The 21,683-nt window shown below is 30.6% G+C and overlaps 1 protein-coding gene across 1 annotated transcript in view; it reads right to left on the reverse strand.

The window, feature by feature from the left end:
* Positions 1 to 21,683, reverse strand: part of LOC133330700 (serine-rich adhesin for platelets) — a 186,789-nt gene that overhangs the window by 19,322 nt on the left and 145,784 nt on the right. Inside the window, exons 3-4 of the mRNA XM_061539106.1 lie at positions 18,336 to 18,646; positions 10,633 to 10,860 (exon numbers count right to left, since the gene is read on the reverse strand). Coding sequence (XP_061395090.1) covers positions 10,633 to 10,860; positions 18,336 to 18,646 — 539 coding nt within the window. The remainder of the gene's footprint in view (positions 1 to 10,632; positions 10,861 to 18,335; positions 18,647 to 21,683) is intronic.

The raw sequence follows: 21,683 nt of genomic DNA on the forward strand, positions 1-21,683 counted from the left end.
TAGATATTTATATATATATAAAATAAATACGAAATATATACAAAAGAAATATGTATATAAATAAATAAAAATTATGATGATATTTTTGAGAAAAGAAATAATAAAATAACAAGCAATAAGGTGTTTTAGCAAAGAGAGTGAGAGAGAGCAAGAGCAATAGAAATGAGTAAAGAGATAAGTTGTGGAGATAGTTATGGGAGAGATGTTGAATGAATAATTTTCCTAGCGGAATAAGAAAAGCTCTTAAGGCGCGTTTAGACTATGCCTCGATAAATCGATATATGAAATCTCAGCTGTTTAGACTTTTATTTAATTAAAAGATATAAAGTCAGTCAGCTGATATCTGCTTATGTCTGCATACATTTTTCTAAAGGCGGGTTTAGACTATGCCTCATAAATGGACTCAATTTCTAAATCGATATATTAAAATCCCAGCTGTTTACATTAGTACTCATATCAGTCAGCTGATATTTTTTTACATATGCATAGACATTTCCGAAGGCGCGTTTCGACCATGCCTCCTAAATCGACAAGATTTCTAAATGGATATTTAAAATCCCAGCTGTTTAGACTGGTATTAAAATTATATAAAGAGAGTCAGCTGATATATGTTTACATATACATACACATTTCTGAAGGTGCGTTTAGACTATGCCTGCTAAATCGATTCGATTTCTAAATCAATATACTAAATCCAATCGGTTTAGATTAGTATTAAAATGATATTAATGATCAGTCAGCTGATATTTTTTTACGTATACAAACACATTTCTGAAGCCACGTTTAGACTATGCCTGCTAAATCGACTCGATTTCTAAATCGTTATACTAAATCTCAGCTGTTTAGGCTAATATTAAAATTATATAAAGAGAGTTAGCTGATATTTGTTTACGTATACATACATATTTCTAAAGGCGCATTTAAACTATGCCTCCTAAATCGACTAGATTTCTAAGTCGATATACTAATTCCCAGCTGGTTTGACTAATATTTAAATTATATTAGTCGAATGTCACACTAAAGTGGTTTTTTGAAACAAATTACATGAAATTAAAATGTTATTACGCCTACTTTCGACTTAACGACCAGTCAGCTGATATCTGTTTACGTCTACACACACTTCTAAAGGCTCGTTTATATTATGCTTATATACAAATCACAAATTTGTACACACAAAATTCCACTTAGCTTGTCCATATATTCATAATTCTAATAGGAATTCTTCTGTATCAAAATTTATTTTATTAATATTTGTATATTTTTTTTATTAGAAAATTATTTTAAATTTGAACATGCTTTTAATTTTAAATTAAATAAATGACATAAATAAGTGTATAAATTTTGGAACGCTTTTAGGAAACTTTTGCGTATTTTGTTGCAAAAACAGTGTTGTATTTAAAATGTTTTTCGATTAGGTTCAGAATTCCGTGCATATTGAGATGAGTGGATTTCATTTTGTATAGCAAATCGAGGTAAATTCCGATTAAGGAATTAAATTGAGATAATGCACATTATCACGAGAAAAGTTATAGTCTAAACGCGTTTTTATACTTAAGTAGCATGGTGACACATTAATTTCCTTTAAATATTTGATAAGCTTTAATTTTATTATGTGTTCGGATTAAATAAAAATTTTGGGCATTTTTTAAGCAATTAGGAATTTAAGCTATGGTAGATGATGAGTGAAAATGTGAGGAAAAATAAAAGTTTTATGTTTTTATTAATTAAAAAAAAGAAATCTCGAAATTATTGTGACTTGGTGAATGCATTGTTTTGGAAACATAGGTCTAAATTTTTTTGCTATTTTGAATTTTTTCCTTGGAAAAATTTTCTCCCCACAATTTTCCCAAGCTGTTTTACAATTTGTAAAATTGATATATACACATCCGCTGGCCTATATCTCCATATGTTTGACACTTGGCTATCTGTGTCTCTCTTTCTGTCATTGTAGACATTTTCAAATAACAAATCATTATATTTTTTAAAGAAAATATTTAATTAAACAACAGTTGTTGTTGTTAAGATTTGTTAAAATCAACACCCCACAAAACGAATATCAAATTATGATGATGGTCATAGAAACTGACAGGCGCGGTTTTTTTTATTTTTCAATATTGAGATTTCAAAGTAAGAAAATGTTGGGAGTATGCTAGCAACTGCATTTTAATTCCAATAAAATGGCTCCACTTCCTCTCCCTAAATAAAACATAAAAAAATAGATCATCTGATGCTATGGTGGGTTGGGAGAGGGGAAAGTTTTGTTTTTGTTATTGTAGATGCAGTTGTTTATTTTTGTCTTATTGTTGTTCTTTGTTATTGTCAGTGTTATTATGACAGTGAAGTGGCAATTAGGGAAGAGATTTCACCCCTCCCTTCACAATTTTGTTTTCGTTTTATTTTTGGGAGTGCAAGTGTTATTATTATTTTTTTGTTGTAGTTTTGATAATATTTTGTTTTGGTTTTTATTTTGGAATGCATCTTTGTTGTTAATTACCCTTCCCAATTTTACAAATGAAGTTTGTTTTTGTTTTCATTTTTAATTGTGGGGGATTTTTACAACAGCGGATGTTTGAATTGTTTTGAAAATAAATATTTTTTGTTTTTCGTTTGGTTATGAATGGGGTTTGTTGGGTGGTATCGCCAGTATTTTTTTTTTTGATTACAATATGTTAACATACTTATGTGTTTAGACAGATTTTTTTTTTGAAATAAGAAATCATATACAGAAGTATAAACAATTCAACACGTGATTGAAATTTGGGGCAAAATATGTGGGGATTTAGGGCACCTTGCTGGGGATGCCAATGGGAAATAATGGGTGAAAAGTCAAAATAAATAGGCGAAATATTGTGGATTTAAAAAAATTGTGGTATTTAAAAAGAGGATATTAAAAAAAAAACGTCATTACTTAGCCCCTGTCCACAATAAAGTAATTTCATGAAATAATTCATATGAATGTAGTTTAAAATCTACTAAGCACTGGTAATTAAACCCGGCCTTTTGTGTAATAAAATTTTATTTTCTAAATCGACTCGATTTGTAAATGAAATACTAAAACGGCATTCACATCAGAACTGTTTACCTGGTTAATTTACTTTATGAAGATTTATTTAACATCTATATGTAATGGATTTCACAATTAAAACCCACTGGGTTAACTTAATCCGGTACAATGTAAACGTACTATAAAGCGAATTGGCATTGTCGCAGACGGAATCTAACATCTACTAAGCACTGTTAACACTGCGCTATTTTTGAATCCCATCTGTTTGGATGGGATTCAATAAATACTATAAAGTAGTCAGTCAGCTGATATTTGTTTTTGTATAAAATAAGTACGTTCCACGAAAACAGCTGTCAAAAATTCTAGTTTCGCGTTAGCTGTGTTCTTTTCTGTGTACGAGTCCACTACATTTCCAAGTTAGGTCCAAAGACGGACAAATTGAATCAGACTTTAAGCGCTTAAATTGTCTCGATTTTTAAATCCCAGATGTTTAGAATAAAGCGGTGTACACACTTGCACTTTTGAATGACACTTTTGCCCAATTTTTTCTTGTTTGATAGTGTGGCCTCTCAAGGTCGTCATTCATCAGGCAACCACAAAAAAATCGTCGTTGTTGGACATTTAGTAATCGATATAAGATTTGACAGTAAAAAATTATAGTATGTACTCGCCCTAATATTAAATGTTATCAGTCTGCTGAAATTTGTTTTCGTTTACTACACAAACTAAGAGAAGTAAATGCGTTCCACGAAAACAGCTGTCAGATATACTAGGCACATGTAAGCTGTATTTCCTTCTGTGCAAGAGTCTTCTAGTTTTCCATGTTTGACCAAGTATCCTTTATTTTTATTAAATATCAACATTAAATACGAAAACATACTTTAAGCGCGTTTAGACGATGCCTTCTAAAACTAACTAAATCCTAGATGTTTAAAATGCTATAAATTTGTCAGTCAGCTGATATTTGTTTACGTATACACACACACTAAAAAGTGTAAATGTCAAAATTTGAAATTGTAAATATTCTCCTTCATGATAATACATTTAGACGTTTTACTAGAAAAATGTATCCGGAAATCTGACAAACTCGTTAAAAAAATGTAAATATTACTCTGGTTCAATTTATTAATGTAAATTTGCAACTTTCCGTAAACCTCACAAGATTACTAGCATTCAGTTAATAACATAAATCGAAATTGCATATTCGTATCTTGTCTTTTATCTAAATTCACTACTTTAGTCACTTTTTTGATTAACTGCTCCTTGGAGAATTCCAAAACCACTAGTAGCAATTTAAATTACTTGCATGTCCTGGTATTTAACAAATGGAATGCTTTGAAGGGCAACGAAGTGAATTTCATTACATAACCGCATATTAGGTGTGTCTGTTTACTCGATTGTTAATGTTTGTAATTTATGTTTAAGTTTTTAAAAAAACTAGATTTCGGGTTCCCAAATGAAATTTTTGTATACGCTGTGAAATTGACATTTGAGATCGATTGGATTTCGTAAATCAAACGCACGTCCAACTGTCATTAAAAGCCGATCGTGTATATACCACTTAAATGTTACTGTAATAGGGATACATAAGTCGATTACCGACTAATAGACTATTTACATTAAAAAAGTCGTTTTTTGGGTATGAAACATTGCAGAGAATAATAACCAGACACAACTATTGTAAATGTTTGGAGCATTAAACTTTGTTGCCATTGAAAAAAGGACATCAACATACATATATGTATGCAGACGACTACATTTTGTCGCCTAACACACAAATGTTTCAGCCGTGGCCGTATTATAAAATGGTCGAAGAATGGCAAGAAGTTTGTCGCCATCTAACCTGGAATGTAAACATAAATCATGTTAAACGTTGCTTGGGCGAAATTTTGGAGTACACGCACACTCTCACACATTTATGTTACACAAAAAGTCAAAGTCAATTTTTACAACGGTGATAATCAACGCAGTTACTTGCATATGCAACTCTGGCGTATGCATTCTATTTGACTGCAAACATAAATTACATGGCCCGTCATAACTTTAGGGGGTAATGGGTGTGGCAAATAAACTACTCTTCACCCTGGCTGTTGCAACAATTTTCTTACATACAATGGTGGGGATTTGTTGTTGTTGTCTAGTCTGTAAATTACAGCCTCATATGTCGTCTAAAAGTTACTGCAGTAATTTCATCTCAAATCATTGAATTTATGATCACCATCCCCCTTCCCAATTGCCTTTCCAAAAATTACCTCAATTTCTGGAGATTTTGTTATTGGTTGCAGAATTAGAAAGTTTTATGCAACAATCTCATCATCATTGTCGTGAAGATTGCATATAGCTGACGTTATATGTTATATAAGTGATTAAGTATTTGTTATTCTTCTTGTCGCCAATGGCACTTTTCGAACAGCTGGGTAATGTTTGTTTGGTTGATTATTCCGGCAACATGTTGCAAAAACTTTTGTACACTTGAAATGTCTGGAATCACTGAAGCGCACACGAAGACAATCAAATTAGATGGAAGTTTTGTCAGGAGACGTGTGTGTTTTACTTGTTTTTAAAATATAACTTGTACGGAGATAAGTCAGAGGATAATTATGTGGAAATTTGTTAATTATTAAAAGAAATGTTTTGCCTAAAAGTATGCAATGTGCACGAGAAAAGAAGGCATGGAGAAGTATGCATTGTGTATATGGTAAACTGTTAATATGTATTTACTGCTGAATAGATTTAAAAATTTTTTTGAGTAGGAAATATCAATTACGGCCAGCTGTTTTAAATCATGGACTTGTCAAATTTTGGAACGCCTTTAGAATATAGCTTTTATCGTAAAAGTGTGAATAATTTCGATTTAATTACTAAATCGAGCTGAGTTCTAATGAGCTATAAATGTCTCTTTTTGCATAAATAATTATGCTAATATAGATAGTTCCATATACAACACTGTTTTTGCTCCTAAAATGCATCACTTCTCTTAAATGCAAATAAATTAAAAAATACTCGATAATTTTCAAAACAAATGACCTCAAAGTATGCTTCACATATTCTCGAGTAATGGGAGAATTGTTTAGGATATTATTCAAGGAAAATCCGGTATTTTAATTGGCATTTTCTTTTTTAATTTATAGTGTTGGATATTTGACAAAATATTTTTGAAGGACAATTCATGTTATAAACATGATTTTTTATAGAATGTTTTACCACCCGCTGGATTATATCTGATAAAATCCAATATCATTCCCAAAAATACAAGACAAACCAAATACGTTCCACGAAAACAGCTGTCCATAAATTCTAATTAGACGTTAGGTTTGTTCCATGGCACAATAAATAGGTAGTCCATTTAGCGCAGCTGATGTCTCTCTGTTCAGCTGATTTTTGTTTCCGTTTTTTTAAGATTAACATAAACTCTAATTGCTTTCTGAATCGAGGTACTTTTTAGACTAATATTTAAACTATATAAATGACAAAATCTCTCTAGTATTAAATATATATAAAAACAATCAGCTGATATTTGTTTACGTATGCATACACATTTCTAATAGGAATTCCTCTCCATCAAACAGCTGTCCATCAATACTGTGTTCCTTCCCGTGCAATTGTGTAAAATTATATAAATTTAATCAGTTGATATTTTTTAATATTGATTTAACATTTCTATGTTTGGACTTTGCTGTCAAAATCAAGGTACTAAATCCTAGCTGTTTAGGCCAGTATTGAAATGATAGAACGTTGACAGTCAGCTGATATTTGTTTAAGTTCTTTTTAAATATTACCATAAAGGTTCGTTTGGTCTATCCAATGCTAAATCGAGGTACTAAATCCCAGCTGTTTAGGTTAGTATTAAAATGATATATAGTCAATCAGCTGATATTTGTTTATGTATGCATACACATTTTTAAAAGCAATTTCTCTCTATCAGGTGAAAAATTTATATAAACGTTGGTTTATATTCATTATATTTTTTTAACAGTTTAAAATTTTGTCAGCTGCTAGCATTTTTAATGGACAACTATTTAGAATTGTTAAGGTAAACAAGTGTTACATATACATCGTTGACATTTTGGAACGGTTTTCGGAAAGGTGATGCATTTCTTTGTTACAAAACCAGTGTTGTATTTGAAATTATGAGTGATTTAAGCAAAATAATTGTGTATGGTAAATCAAGGAAGATTCAGCTCGCAATTAGCAATTAAATTATCAGATCATTCATATTATTATTATTAATTTAAAAACTATAGTGTAAACAAGTCTTTTCTTTGTTGTGATTAATTTTAGGGATACACTGATCGATTTTTGACCAGTCAAATTATTATATTAAATAATCTAAATGTCAAAATAAGATTTTTGTTGAATATTCTGAAGCTATAAATACATTTTAGGTGATAGATTTTTTATGTAGCTTCGACATTTCGCAGTTGATTCGATTTACTTGTTTCGACTTTGTTTATATTCAACTTCACCAATATTGCTTAAGTGCGACCAAAACCAGAGTTGCATTTCATATCACTACGAAAATATCAGGGAATTATTGATATACCCTCGTACAATCTATAGTCTTTAAAATGTTGATTAATTTTAATTTACCTAAAAAATGTTATAACTTTTTTGATTAAAAAAAATAATGTGATGTATGTATGTACAGAAAAAGAAAATATATGAAATGAATGAAAAAGGTGTCTAAATGAATGAACATATGACATGATGATGAATGACATGACAAGAAAATTGTTGTGGGAATTAGAATATTGCATTAGTTATGTGGCGCATTGTATACATAAAATTGTTTCATTTTGTTTAAAATAGAATTTGAGCAAAAAAGGCGGGCAACTTTTTGGTTAAGCTGTAGATTTAAATATTTTTTATAAAATTATTTTAACTTGCTTTTGATTTTAGATTGCAACAAAAGATGCTATATTTTTTGTCAAAAAATTATATTTACATACATAACAAAGAACATAAAACATATTTACACGAAAAATTGCTAATTTTTCTTTGGGCTAAACATGCTTCTTTTTGGTAGATAGGTGTCGATTATTTAAAAACATATTTTATTGGAGAACAAATATATTTGTTGTCATTCATGGTTGCGATTATTTTTTTTTTTTACTGAAGTGCAACATAAAACACAACACAAACTTTAAACAACATTCAGCATTCGAGCCGAGCAAAATAATTAAATTAAATGCATTCGAATTGATTTTCATTTGCAAAACAAGAGAGAGAAAAAAATAATATTTTTGCATACCAAATAAAAATTTGGGTATTCCAAAGACAGCATAACAAATGCTTTAACACAACAAATTGAAATTTGAGTTTGGTGGTGGGGGAAAAATTAAAAAGAAAAAAATATATTTCAATTAAAACATATGGTATGACAGAAGAAAAACAGAATATAGGAATAAATTAACACATTCAAAATCACAATAATTTCAAAATGGTTTGTTTTTCATTTATCAGAAAATAAATGTAATAAATTATTTATTAGATTTTTAAAATTAGAGGGGAAAATATATTTTTTTAAAGCAAATGTTGTAGTCATTGAAGGCAAGTCTATAGAACCCTATCTTAACTGACAGTAACGGCTAGTGTGATCAGCTGTTTTTATGTTTGTTGTCAAAAGATTTCATTTTCATCTAAAAAGTTTCATAAAAATATTTTTTTTTATTGTTTATTTCCAACAAAAAAATAAATAATTTTTAATTCCTAATAAATTATTATATTTTCTTGTCCGACGAGAAGAGAGTGAGAATTAACGCATTAAGAAAAATATTAAAGAATACAAGTGTCTAATTTAATTAGTTTTCATGGCTGAATAGTAGTGATTTATGGCTCGTTTAGACTAAATAGCTATATGGAGTTTTGAATTCTTGTGGGTAATCGAGATAATTTCAAATACAACACTGTTTTTGTACCATATAATGCAACACTTTCTAAAAGATACCAAAATTGCATTTGTTTACTATATAATTTAATCAGCTATGTGACATTAAAATGTCAGTGTATACGTAAACATATATCAGGTGGCCGACTTTATATATTTTTAATACCAGTCAGCCTGAATAGCTAAGCTTTTAATGCTCGTTTAGACTTCCGCTTTTATTGTGATAAAGTGCATTATATCGATTTAATTCCTAAATCATTAATTAAATCATTAAATTAAAGTATGCTTTATAATTAGTTTATATTCAAAATAACTGCCTAACAAAAATATGTCAGCTGTTGAAAATTTATTTTTTTCTTTGGCAATAAATATTACTATAATTTAAAACAACCGCGTGTTTTTGTATTTCTAACCTAATGGCGAGTAATTCCTAAAAAATTATAAAATTTTTTATTGAAAAATTGCCACAGAAATCATGACAGCAGCGAAATGTGTATGTATACGTAAACAAACAACAGCTGGCGAGCCGATTTAGAAGGCATAGTCTAAACGCATCTATATAAGGGATAAGTAAATCGAATTCCGACTAATCGATTAGTCTGCTTTTTGTATTGAAAAGTCGAAGTCGACTTTTGATGGTTGAGGAAATCGTAAAGTCGACTTTTCCAAATCGACTTTCGATTTTTTTCATCGTGGTTTATCATCACAAGTCATAAATTGTCCAAAAAATACACATTCCAGTACATTTTTTATCGGTTGATAACAATTCATATAAAAATTAATATATAAAATTAGTCAGTAAAAGTTGAAAATCGATTTTGAACATGTTCAAAAGAATCGAAAGATCTAAAAGTCGGCTTTTCAGTAAAAGGCGAAAATCTAAAACCGTTTTTTGGTCAGAGGCAAAACTCGAAAAGTCAACTTTAGCCCTCTTCTACGTATCCCTAGTCTATATTTGGTCTGTTCCAGTACTTTTTTTAATAGTAAAACTGCAAGAAAAAATCTACTAGATTTAATTTGAAAAGTTTTCGGAAATATCATAAAGGAAAATTTGTTATCAAAATCAACACAAAGCCAATCAGAAGTAGATTCATTTTTACTCGGCCAAATTTCGGGTAAAAAGTACAAACCATATATTGTGTTATTATAGGGATCTGTAACATCGACTTTGAAGTCTTCTACTAGGGTTCTAAAAGTACGAATTTGCCTATTTCTTTAAGGGTTTATTAATGCAGACATTGGAGTCTTAAATAAATGTAAACTTTTAATCTTTATAAGAATTTAGCCGTTTTTCATAATGAAGACAATATATTATGGAATAAATAACATATAATATTATGTTTTTTATTTTATACTTCCTCCAATGACTACATCACATTTGCTTTTAAAAATATATTTTAATATATAAGAAAAATATGATATAAAATATCGAAAAGGGAGGAAAATTTAGAAAATTGTAGAAATTTAAATAATGAATATGTTAAAAATATTTACAACAAATAAAATATCTATATTTTTGGATCGTTTAACATATTCATTATTTTTAAACATCATCATCATAACAAAGAAATAAGAAGAAGAAAATTAGCTACAAATAAAAAGAAAAAACTCTTCCTAGAAGTAACTCCTCTAGTGTAATAACATATGAATAATATAAAATAACAATAATAATAATAGTCTTTGATAATATTTTATTTAATAATAATACAGACTAATACAAATTGTAATAAGCAAAACATACCCATTGGCAGCACTTTGTATTTCTTTTTGATCAATGCCGGCTATTGTGTTACGCCGTTTGCCGCGTGCTTTACGTGATCTCGAACGTCTGGCTACAGTTTGTACATCATCGTTGAGATTATTTGTATCGGGCATTGTGGTGAAAACACCCGTTGTCGATTTACGTGCCATACACATGCGTTGGAAACGTTTACCAGATGTATCAACAGATATAACTTCGGCAGGATATCTATACACAAAAAAAAAATGGAAGAGAATAAAAGAAAACAAATAAGAAATTAATTTTACGTTACAAAAGAAAAAATATTTTATTGTAAAAATTTGTAGATGAAAATTATTTCTATATTTATTAAAATAAGATTTTAGTTTAAAATATGATATACATATAATTTTTATTCATTAAATAATTCGAATGCCTCCAAGGTCAGTATTAACATCATATGACTATCAGCTGATATTTGTTTACATTTCAAGAAATGCGTTTTCTGATGATGACTGTCTAATGGGGACTCCTAGACATTTGAATTTATAAATTTACCCTATTTATAAAGTTCTAAAATAAATTATAATCGTTTACACTTATTTTGAGATAATATATCATTATCAGCTGATATGATATGATTATCAGCTGATGCTTGCTTCCTTTGCTGTAGACAAAAAAAAATAGTTAAGTGATGAAAATAATTTCTATATTTACAAAACTTTGAAGTTGTGTGATTGATTACAACCCGTGTGGACCCCATCATCCATTACACGTAGCTACCTGTGACACAATAAAGTTTTATCAACGAAAATAATTTACAGTGGCGCTCATCTGCCATGACAAGGAGTGGAGTTTAGTTTTTTAATAACAATTACAGTAGTTCATTTAACCAAACATTTTCCCAGTAATGACTTGACACGATAACTTCGTGACTGACTGGAAAATACAACAAAAAAGACACAATAACAACAAAAAGGATGGATGAAATCATTGGCAGCCAGTCTATGCGCTTAGAAGGGAGTCTAACGAAACGCCTAAGAATGCAATTAACCTTAAAGGTTAACAAAAATCAACAATAAAACCCAGCAAGACATCAAATAACAAACTACACAGAATCTGCAGCAACAAAACTATCAAAAGAAAAAACATGACAAAGTGAAATGGTCAAAAGCGACATGGACGTGTAAACCTAACATAAAATTCCTTTAAGGCATTTTTAAATTGCATAGACGAAGAAGATGATGAAGAATAAATGAAAAGAAAATCAAAACAAGGTATGGCAATGATGGTGTAACACCTATTGCAAAAAAAAATCCACATAAGCTATGTTCCCGTATTTTGATAGTAAAACTCGTAAAAGGGCGAATTCGAAAATTGATGTCAAAAAAAAATCAGACAATAGAAACCTGGATATGTTGAAGTTGTCAAAAATCAGACTATACTGTTGGTGACAAAAATCGGACTATAGAAATCTAATTATGTTGACAGGTTGAGAAAGCAGTGTGCGAAGTAATGGTAACTCTTCTGGGATGCTATAAGACTCCTTGTCCAGTCACATACCCTAAAAAACTCTATCGGTATCGTGGCCTAATGATGTTGACGTTTATAGGAAACAATTCAATAATGACAAAAGTGAAATCAAAGAAGGGAATTTTAAATTCCCCGAAAAAAAAAAATCATCCGGTAAAATGACTTGCAGTCCTGAAGAGTATTTCGATCTAGTAATCCCTGACAATTACTAGATTTACTACTTCGAGGGTGCAGAGAAGGCAGTTTGCGAAGTAATGGAAACTCTTCAGAGATGTCAAAAGATTTCTTATCTAGTCACATGAATATTTTTTGTGAGCCAATTGAATGTGTTAACGAAGCGGTCAGTTTTCGTAAAGTAATATCTAAGGACCCAAAAACCTATAGGTTGTATTAAAAGTGGACGAACTCCAGAGACCCTCAAAATTTTATCAGCAACTCATTGCTGTCAAAAAGGAAATCAAACTTACTGTAGAGATCATAACAGGTGACTGCAGGATTTGATCACTCAGGTCGAAGGTCTTCAAGTAAAAGCAGCTGGTGGCTGAGCATTATTTGACCTACTACTTCGAGCATCGGACAAATTTGTCATACAGAAAATGGGAGAAGATAACTCCATTTTTATATTTGCTCCAAGGGGATATTCGGCATATGGGAGCTATTCTAGCCAAAAATTGCAAAAGTAATACAATTTAGTACTATATTGCAGTTTTGGGAACACAACTATTTTATGCAATTTTGAAGGACATAGAGAAGAAGTATGAAATGTTGTAATCCTATTTCATTTTTTGTTGCGATAGTGTTCAATTTCGATTTTATTATCGAACATAAAAATAACGAACGAAAAAAAACACTAAAACTATGAATTGTTTTTTCACCTCCCCACCCATACCTAGCAACTCTTCCAAACAATTACTTGCAGGTTGTCCGCCAATCTCATAGAAGCAGCAAAACAAAGAAGCCAATAATGTAATGACCACCAACCAAATTGCTTTTATTGCCATCCATCCACCTATTAAAATGGCTTTTTTCGTCGGCTATTATTGTCTCAAGGCAAGGTAGTAGAAGCAGGAGTAGGTAGGTAGGTAAGTAGTTGTTTTAATCTTTAGCTTCAATTGATGACCGTCGTGGTAGCCGCCACATTCACTTTGATTCCCAATGCCATGTCCGTGTAGCTACCAAAAGTTTTTTTTATGACTTTTTGTTAGCCATTCTTTCTCATGAGAATGTAATGCAAACAAATTACCCATTTTTTACGATTACGATAAACCACATGCACACATAAGAAATTGGAATGAGGACTTGTTTTTGGTATTTTTTATCGTGGAATTTATTTTGAGAATAATTTGTAAGTAATTACTTTGATTAGTGTGCATGTGGAAATTAATTCCCACTATTTAATTGAAAATCAATAGGGAAAAATTAATTGTAAAATGTTATTTTAAAAATGTCTACTGAATTTTGATGCGGACAGGTTTAAAAGGAAAATGTGATAAGTGTAAACGTTAAATTATTTATGAAAGGTTTTAAGAGATTTACACTAGAGTATTATGTTTGAGATTTTTACTGATTTACAGTTTTGGAATAATGAACTTTATAATTTAATGTGTGGGAAATTTATTCTTGAGAATAGAAGTCAGTACGGTCACCTATTTATACCACTAATCAGCTGTTTTTTTCATTCAGCCGCTGTGCGTGTTTACATTATTTAACCCGTCTTCTGATATAATGGGAAGGCAGAGCCATCCTGAAGTCAAAGGAGACGGTCGGTGCTGGTTCAAATATCAAGAAGACGGGCGCTTCATCGTAATCTTCCGTAAGGACCGGAAGTACTAAAAGAGGCACAGGGTAGCTACATTGGCGAGACAGACGGGGACTCAAATACTGAGTCTGAACACGAGAATAAGAGTAATACAACTGTCTTAGAATGCTGAGGGAGCCTCTTCGCTCCTTTGATAAAATGGTAGAGAAGGTGAGTAAGGATATCATCAAGTTCACAACAAGTAATAAGCAGTTGTCTGGGGCACCAAGGCGAAAACTGGAACAAGCGCAAATAGCAAACTGATGCTCAGAAGGATAAGACTGGCTTTCCATTTAATTCTTCGGAATCGGAGAAGATGATTAGGTCTCTGGAAGAGCAGACGAACGCCAAAACCACAAAAAAAAGAAAGCTTTCTGATATAATGGGAAGGCAGAGGCAACCTGAAGTGAAAGGGGACGGTCACGAGAATCTATCGACTGAGAGCGACGAAGCTGACTCGAGGCCTCCATATTATGCAATGGTTGTCAGTAGGCGCTACAGACAAACTCTGCTATGCAGTGATCGATGATAACAGTGCCGTTCAGACCCATTAGAAAGCGATGGATGCGGTCAATAATAAGATCATGGAGCTTCTCTGTAAGCGGTACGCTATCGATCTGGAAAGCTGCAAATTCAAAGAAGACTATCTAATACTAGAATTTGAGTCATCAAAGAGCATAGAAACCCAGAGAAAACTAGTAGAAAATATTGGTCCATGCAAGACTATAAAATTCAAGTAGATGTCAATTTTCGTCAAAAGTTGAGGCAACGAGTGCACGACAGAACTCATGCTCAAAGTCTTTGGTATGCAGAACAGGTCACCGCTGCTAAAGAAGTGAAAAGCGTTCCACGGGAAAACAAAAAAGGAACTCTCCTCTAGCAAATGGAGTTATTGCTTTTATTGCTATCATTAGCAATCGGATCAGTCCGGATTAGCAATTTAATCGACATAATGCACATTACCAGAATAAAATCTATTGTATTTATTTTGTTAACTAATCGAAAGTCGACCTAGTTTTCCCTTTTTTCATTGAACTTCACATAGAAATGGTGTTAAAGAATAATGTACACCAAATGTATTCTAAAAAAATATTTTTTATACATAAGGAAATGATGAGGTGTATGATGATTCATAACAAATCTCCTCAGAATAATAAACGAAAATAAATATTCAAAATAGCTGATTCTCTCAAAAGTTAACCTATATTTATTATTTGGAAATTATTTGACATATGCATAAAGGAAATGTCGAGGCGTATGATGATTCATAACAAATCACCTTCAGAATAAAAAAAAAACGAAAATAAACATTCAAAACAGCTGATTCTCTCTCCAGCTGTTGTCCATATGTTAGAGAACTCCTTAAAAGTAAGAGGCCTCTGTGAGATCGAATATAATCTTGTGAATGAGTGGCCTGAGTTATTAAGTTTGACTATCTATATATTAAGGCAGCAAAATTGTATCCATTACCTAAAGTAGAATTTTAGGCTAGTTCTTCAGGTTAAATGGTAAAAAGTCGACCTGTGCACCCCTACTAATAATCAACACAGAAGTCTATTTACAGCTGTTGTTATTTATGAATGAATACCACTTGTCCATTATCATATCAGAATACCTATTCATGTAACCTCCCAAAATAAATCACTTGATGCTTGAAAATTATGCAATGATATATCGTTGGCTGCAGTAAACGGCAATTAAAAAATTTTTGAAAATTGACATATTCCATTTTCAATTACCATCTCCCTTCCTCCCAACCTTGCTCCCGCCCGTGATACCACTGCCTTTGTCATCACTACAGGTATGACAATGACAGTTTCCAGATTTTTTTCTTCTCTTTGTTATGATATGTCAGCAATCACTATAAAACTAATTTGCATAAACAAAAATAACGAAAACAATAAAACCCTTGTCGTTTGGGAGAAGCGAACAAAAAATGCTGTACTAGAGAAACTATACGGATGAGTGGTCGGTCGGTTGGCCATCCATCCGTCCATTCAGTGAACAGCAGCAGCAGCATGCTTGACTTTTATGCTAATTTAATTTGAATTTAAAATTGTTATTTATTTACCAGGTACTCAACATTGTTAATTTATGTGTGTGTGTGACAGAGAGTGCGGCAGTGTGTGCGTGATGTTCCGCATGTATGTTGAGGTTGCACCTTAACCTTAAATATGATGGTGAGTTGTGTGTGCGGACAGAGATTGTTGATGATTTATATATATATGTTGTAATTTTTATTAAGTTTAAAAAAATACGAATAGACTGCATGCATCACTTTAACAATAAACCAAAATACTATGACAAAAACATAAATTACAAAATTTCAATGTAAATTGGTTTCCACGAAAAAAAACTATGAAGTGGGGCGATTAAATTGTTGATGATTTCTTCACAATTTCAAGGGAAAGTGGGGAATTTGGACGATTTTTTTTTAAATGGTACTGATTTCAAAAGAAGATAAAAGTTCAGGCACAACTCAAATTTTAAAGTTTTAAAAGCATTCTAGTTATCACTCATTTGTCATACACATTTTTGAGAACCTAAAAGTATGCAATATTTTTTATATGTTGGGATTTTAATTATAGAAAAAAGTCTTAGTAAACTAGTAACATAATCGGAGTAGTATTTATTAATTCCTAAGAGAAATTCATATAAGGAAATACTACAAAATTAAATAATATGAGAAATTCTGCCTAAAAGTATGCAATAAAATTAAAATAAATTGGGCTGCCCCTGTTCCTAGAAAAAGTCTCGGTAAACTAGTAACAAGCTCTATGTCGCATTCACTCATTCCCTTGTATTCATGTGGAGACTACTGCGTAATTGAATTCAATAGGGTTCAATTATTAACGCCTAAAAGTATGCAATAACATTAACTTATATTGATTTGAGGTTATTTTTAATAGGATGGTAGCAATATGTCATTGATAGATTAAAGATAAGATAGAAAATAGATTAAAAATAAGAGGTCAAAATTTAATTTAAGGCGTGTATTTTTTAAAAATATTTTCTCAATGCTTAAGGCCTAATTTTAGCCGTGGATTTTTTAAAAATATTTCTAAAGGCTTAGACCTAATTTAAGGCGTGGATTTTTTAAAAATATTTCTCAAGGCTTAAAGCCTAATTTTAGGCATGTTTTTTTTAATATTTCTCAAGCCTTAAGGCCTAATTTTATGCGTGGATTTTTTTAAAAATATTTCTCAAGGCTTAAGGCCTAATTTTAGGCGTGGTTTCAAGGCTTAAGGCCTAATTTTATGCATGGATTTTTTAAAAATATTTCTCAAGGCTTAAGGCCTAATTTTAGGCTTGGGTTTTTAAAAATATTTCTCACGCCTTAAGGCCTAATTTTAGGCGTGGTTTCAAGGCTTAAGGCCCTATTTTATGCGTGCATTTTTTTTAAATATTTTCTCAAGGCATAAGGCCTAATTTTAGACGTGGATTTTTAAAAAAAATATTTTCTTAAGGCGTAAGACCTCATTGAGGCGTGGATTTTTTAAAAATATTTTCTCAAGGCTTAAGGCCTAATTTTAGGCGTGGATTTTTTAAAAATATTTCTCAAGGCTTAAGGCCTAATTTTAGGCGTGGATTTTTTAAAAATATTTTCTCAAGGCTTAAGGCCTAATTTTAGGCGTGGATTTTTTAAAAATATTTTCTCTAAAGGCTTAAAGCCTAATTTTAGGCGTGGATTTTTTAAAAATATTTTCTCAAGGCTTAAGGCCTAATTTTAGGCGTGGATTTTTTAAAAATATTTTCTGAAGGTTTAAGGCCTAATTTTAGGCGTGGATTTTTTAAAAATATTTTCTCAAGGCTTAAGGCCTAATTTTAGGCGAGGATTTTTTAAAAATATTTCTCAAGGCTTAAGGCCTAATTTTAGGCGTGGATTTTTTAAAAAAATATTTTCTCAAGGCTTAAGGCTTAATTTTAGGCGTTGATTTTTTAAAAATATTTTTTCAAGTTCCAAATATAGGCGTAGATTTTTTAAAAATATTTTTCAAGTCCCAAATATAGACGTAGATTTTTTAAAAATATTTTTTTAAGTCCAAATAGAGTCACGGATTAAAAAACAAAAATATTTTCCCAAGGTCTAATTTTAGGTGTGGGGTTTTTAATATTTTCTTGATGCCTATTTTTAGGCATGGATTTTTTAAAAAATATTTCTTGAGGCGTAACTTTAGGCAAGGATTTTTTTTAATATTTTCTCAAGACCTAATTTTTTTAAGATATTTCGAAAAGCCTTATTTTAGGCTTGGATTTTTAAAAATATAGTTTCAAGGCTTATTTAAAGGCCTGGATTTTTTTAAAATATTTTCTAGAGGCCCAATTTTAGGCGCGGATTTAAAAAAAACAAGACCTGTTTTTTTCAATTTTGAAAAAAATAAATGTCACTCACCTTAATGCTATAATTTTACATTGTTCCTCGGGCGAGGGCAGTCGATGATTTAAAGGCACATCGTTATTGATATCATTAGGAATATGACTGTTATCGATTAATGTATTATTGTGATCAATGGAATATAGCGCGTCAACAGCATCAGCTGATAGCACGGACGGAGATAGGGCCGGTGTTAGGACACCATTATCACCAATTACAACCGATGTTGAGATTGATGTATCCACATGATGCATACAATCGGGGGTGACGGTGACATCACCCAATGCCTCACTGGATGTCCATTTGCGTAGATCTTCAATGGCGGCAGGCTGTAAGAAAAACAAAAGAGAGAGAGAGAGCGAGTGAGAAAAATAAACAATCAACTTAAAATCATGTTATCTCATAACAGCCATCAAAATAAATGTCTTGACACGAGCCGAATACAATGTTGACATGCTATTTTTAATTTTTAGATATAGTTTTTTCTTGCATTTCCAAGAGGTATACTTTAAGGCTAAGGGCATAAAAACTCTATACAATGGCGATTACTCACGCAAAAATTCATTCTTTCATACAAAAATGGGAAAACTGAAAACTTAGCCTAAAGTATTAAATTATGAGTAGAGTGTGTGTGTGTCCAAGGTGAGGATATAGGGAAGCGAGAGAGGGGGAATGGAGAAAAATCTATTTTATATAAAATCATGGTCATTTATTGTTCTGACTGCAGCTGGCCCAGAGCCAAAATGTCGCACAGACTTTTGGCACAAGGTTCACAGACGCATTGGTAATTTTGTATGCAACGGCCATTGACATTTAAATAATAGGGAAGCATACTTTTAGGCAACCTCAAAACAATAACAACAAATGTTGCATAGTTGTGGTTATGACTATTAGTTTTGAAAGGGTATTCAAAAGTTAGAGGCATACATGGAAATATGGACATTAAAAATCATATGGATATTAATTTAAATTTTTTTACATATAGCAAATTTTGATTGCGTGTGTTTTCGAAGTAACAAAAATTCCGTTATTGTGGCATATTTTTAGGCACCGTTATTAGTTTTTATTTACATACATTTTCAGATTTAATACTGAAAATTTTATTTAAAAATATTTGTATAATGAAAATATTTTAGAAGGGATTTTCCTATTAAATTAATAGTTGAAAAACTGCCCCACCTCTTTCCTTCCCTTTCAAAAGGAAATTTTATCTTCATTTTACCCAGACAAACATTGTAAGAACTTTGACAATTATTATTATTATTGTGATTGTGTACACATAGTTTTTAGAATAATTGCAGCAGGTAAAATATGTATAGCATACCTTTAGGCAAAATTAGTTTTCTAAAATATGATATTCGTACAAACAAACAAAAGATCTAATCAAAACAAGATAAAAACAAAACTATTAATTTTCCAACATTCACACAGCCAGACACACATGCAAAGCAAAGGTGTCTGATTTCAGCCTCAATGTATGCTACAATTCTGTTGTACATGTGTATATATTTTTTGTTAGTTTCATTTGTCACATGAATATTTTCACACGCAAAAGGACTTGGACAACGAGAGACCTTCTCCCTCCACCCCCTGTTCTGCAAAAATTTTAAATGTTGACATTTAGAGAAACAAATTAAAATGTACACAAATTGTTGCATACACTTGGGGATTTGGTAAATAAAAAAATGTGATTAGAATACACGTTTTTTTAATATTACTAAGGCATTACTTTTTTAGATCTACGTTAAGTAAAAATATTTATAAATATTTTCTGAGTTCTAGATTTAGGCGCAGATTTAAAAAATATATTGTTGAAGGCCTATTTCAAGTCGTGGATTTTTTAAAATTATTTTTTGAAGTCTATTTCAAGGCGTTTATTTCTAAAAATATTTTTGAAGGCCTACATTATGGCGTTGATTTTTAAAATTATTTTGAAGGCCTATTTTAAGGCATCGATTTTAAAATTAATTTTGAAAGCCTATTTTAAGGCGTGGATTTTTTAATTAATTTTGAAGGCCTATTTTAAGGCGTGGATTTTTTAAATGTTTTCTGAAGATCTATTTCAAGGCGTAGATTTCAAAAAATATTTGTGAAGGCCTATATTATGGCGTGGATTTTTTACAATTATTTTTGAAGGCCTATATTAGGGCGTGGATTTTTAAAATTATTTTGTAAATGCCTATATTAAGGCGTCAATTTTTCAAATTTATTTTTAAAGGCCTATATTATAGCGTGGATTTTCTAAAATTATTTTTAAAGGCCTATATTAAGGCGTGGATTTTCTAAAATTATTTTTAAAGGCCTATATTAAGGAGTCGATTTTTTAAACTATATTTTTAAAGATCTATATTAAGGCGTGGATTTTCTAAAATTCATTTTTGAAGGCCTATATATTAAGGCATGGTTTTTTTGAATTTATTTTTGAAGGCCTATATATTAAGGCATGTTTTTTTAATTTATTTTTGAAGGCCTATATATTAAGGCATGTTTTTTTAATTTATTTTTGAAGGCCTATATTAAGGCGTGGATATTTTTAATACAATATTTTTTAAGGTCTATATTAAGGCGTGGATTTCTGTATATATATATATTTGAAGCCCTATTAAATGCGTGGATTTTTTCAAATATTTTTTTCAATTCTACTTAAAAGCGTGAATTTTTTTTATAATTTTTTTCAAGTCTACTTAAAGGCGTGGCATTTTTCTAATATTTTTGCCTAGTTTTAGGTGTGGATTTTTTAAATTTATTTCTAAATATTTTTTTGTCTGGTTTTAGGATTTTTTTAAATATTAAAATATTTTTTGCCTAGTTTTAGGTGTGGATTTTTTTGAACATTAAAATATTTTTTGCCTAGTTTTAGGCGTGGATTTTTTTTTAAATATTTTTTATTAAATATTTTTGCCTACTTTTAGGCACCGATTTTTTTTTAAATATTTTTGACTAGTTTTAGGCGTGGATTTTTTAAATATTTATTATTAAATATTTTTAGCCTACTTTTAGGCGCGGATTTTTAAAAATATTTTTTGCCTAGTTTTAGGCGTGGATTTTTTAAATATTTTTGCATAGTTTTCGTGAATTTTTTTTTATAATTTTTGTCAAGCCTACTTAAAAGCGTGGATTTTTTTTTTATAATTTTTTTCAAGTCTACTTAAAGGCGTGGCATTTTTCTAATATTTTTGCCTAGTTTTAGGTGTGGATTTTTTAATATTTTTTCTTAAATATTTTTTGTCTGGTTTTAGGCCTGGATTTTTTTAATATTAAAATATTTTTTGCGTAGTTTAGGTGTGGATTTTTTTGAATATTAAAATATTTTTTGCCTAGTTTTAGGCGTGGATTTTTTAAATATTTATTATTAAAATTTTTTGC

Source organism: Musca vetustissima, unplaced genomic scaffold, assembly GCF_032173495.1.
Source record: "Musca vetustissima isolate MV318-11 ecotype Yass unplaced genomic scaffold, APGP_CSIRO_Mvet_v1 utg7881, whole genome shotgun sequence".
NCBI lineage: Eukaryota > Metazoa > Arthropoda > Insecta > Diptera > Muscidae > Musca > Musca vetustissima.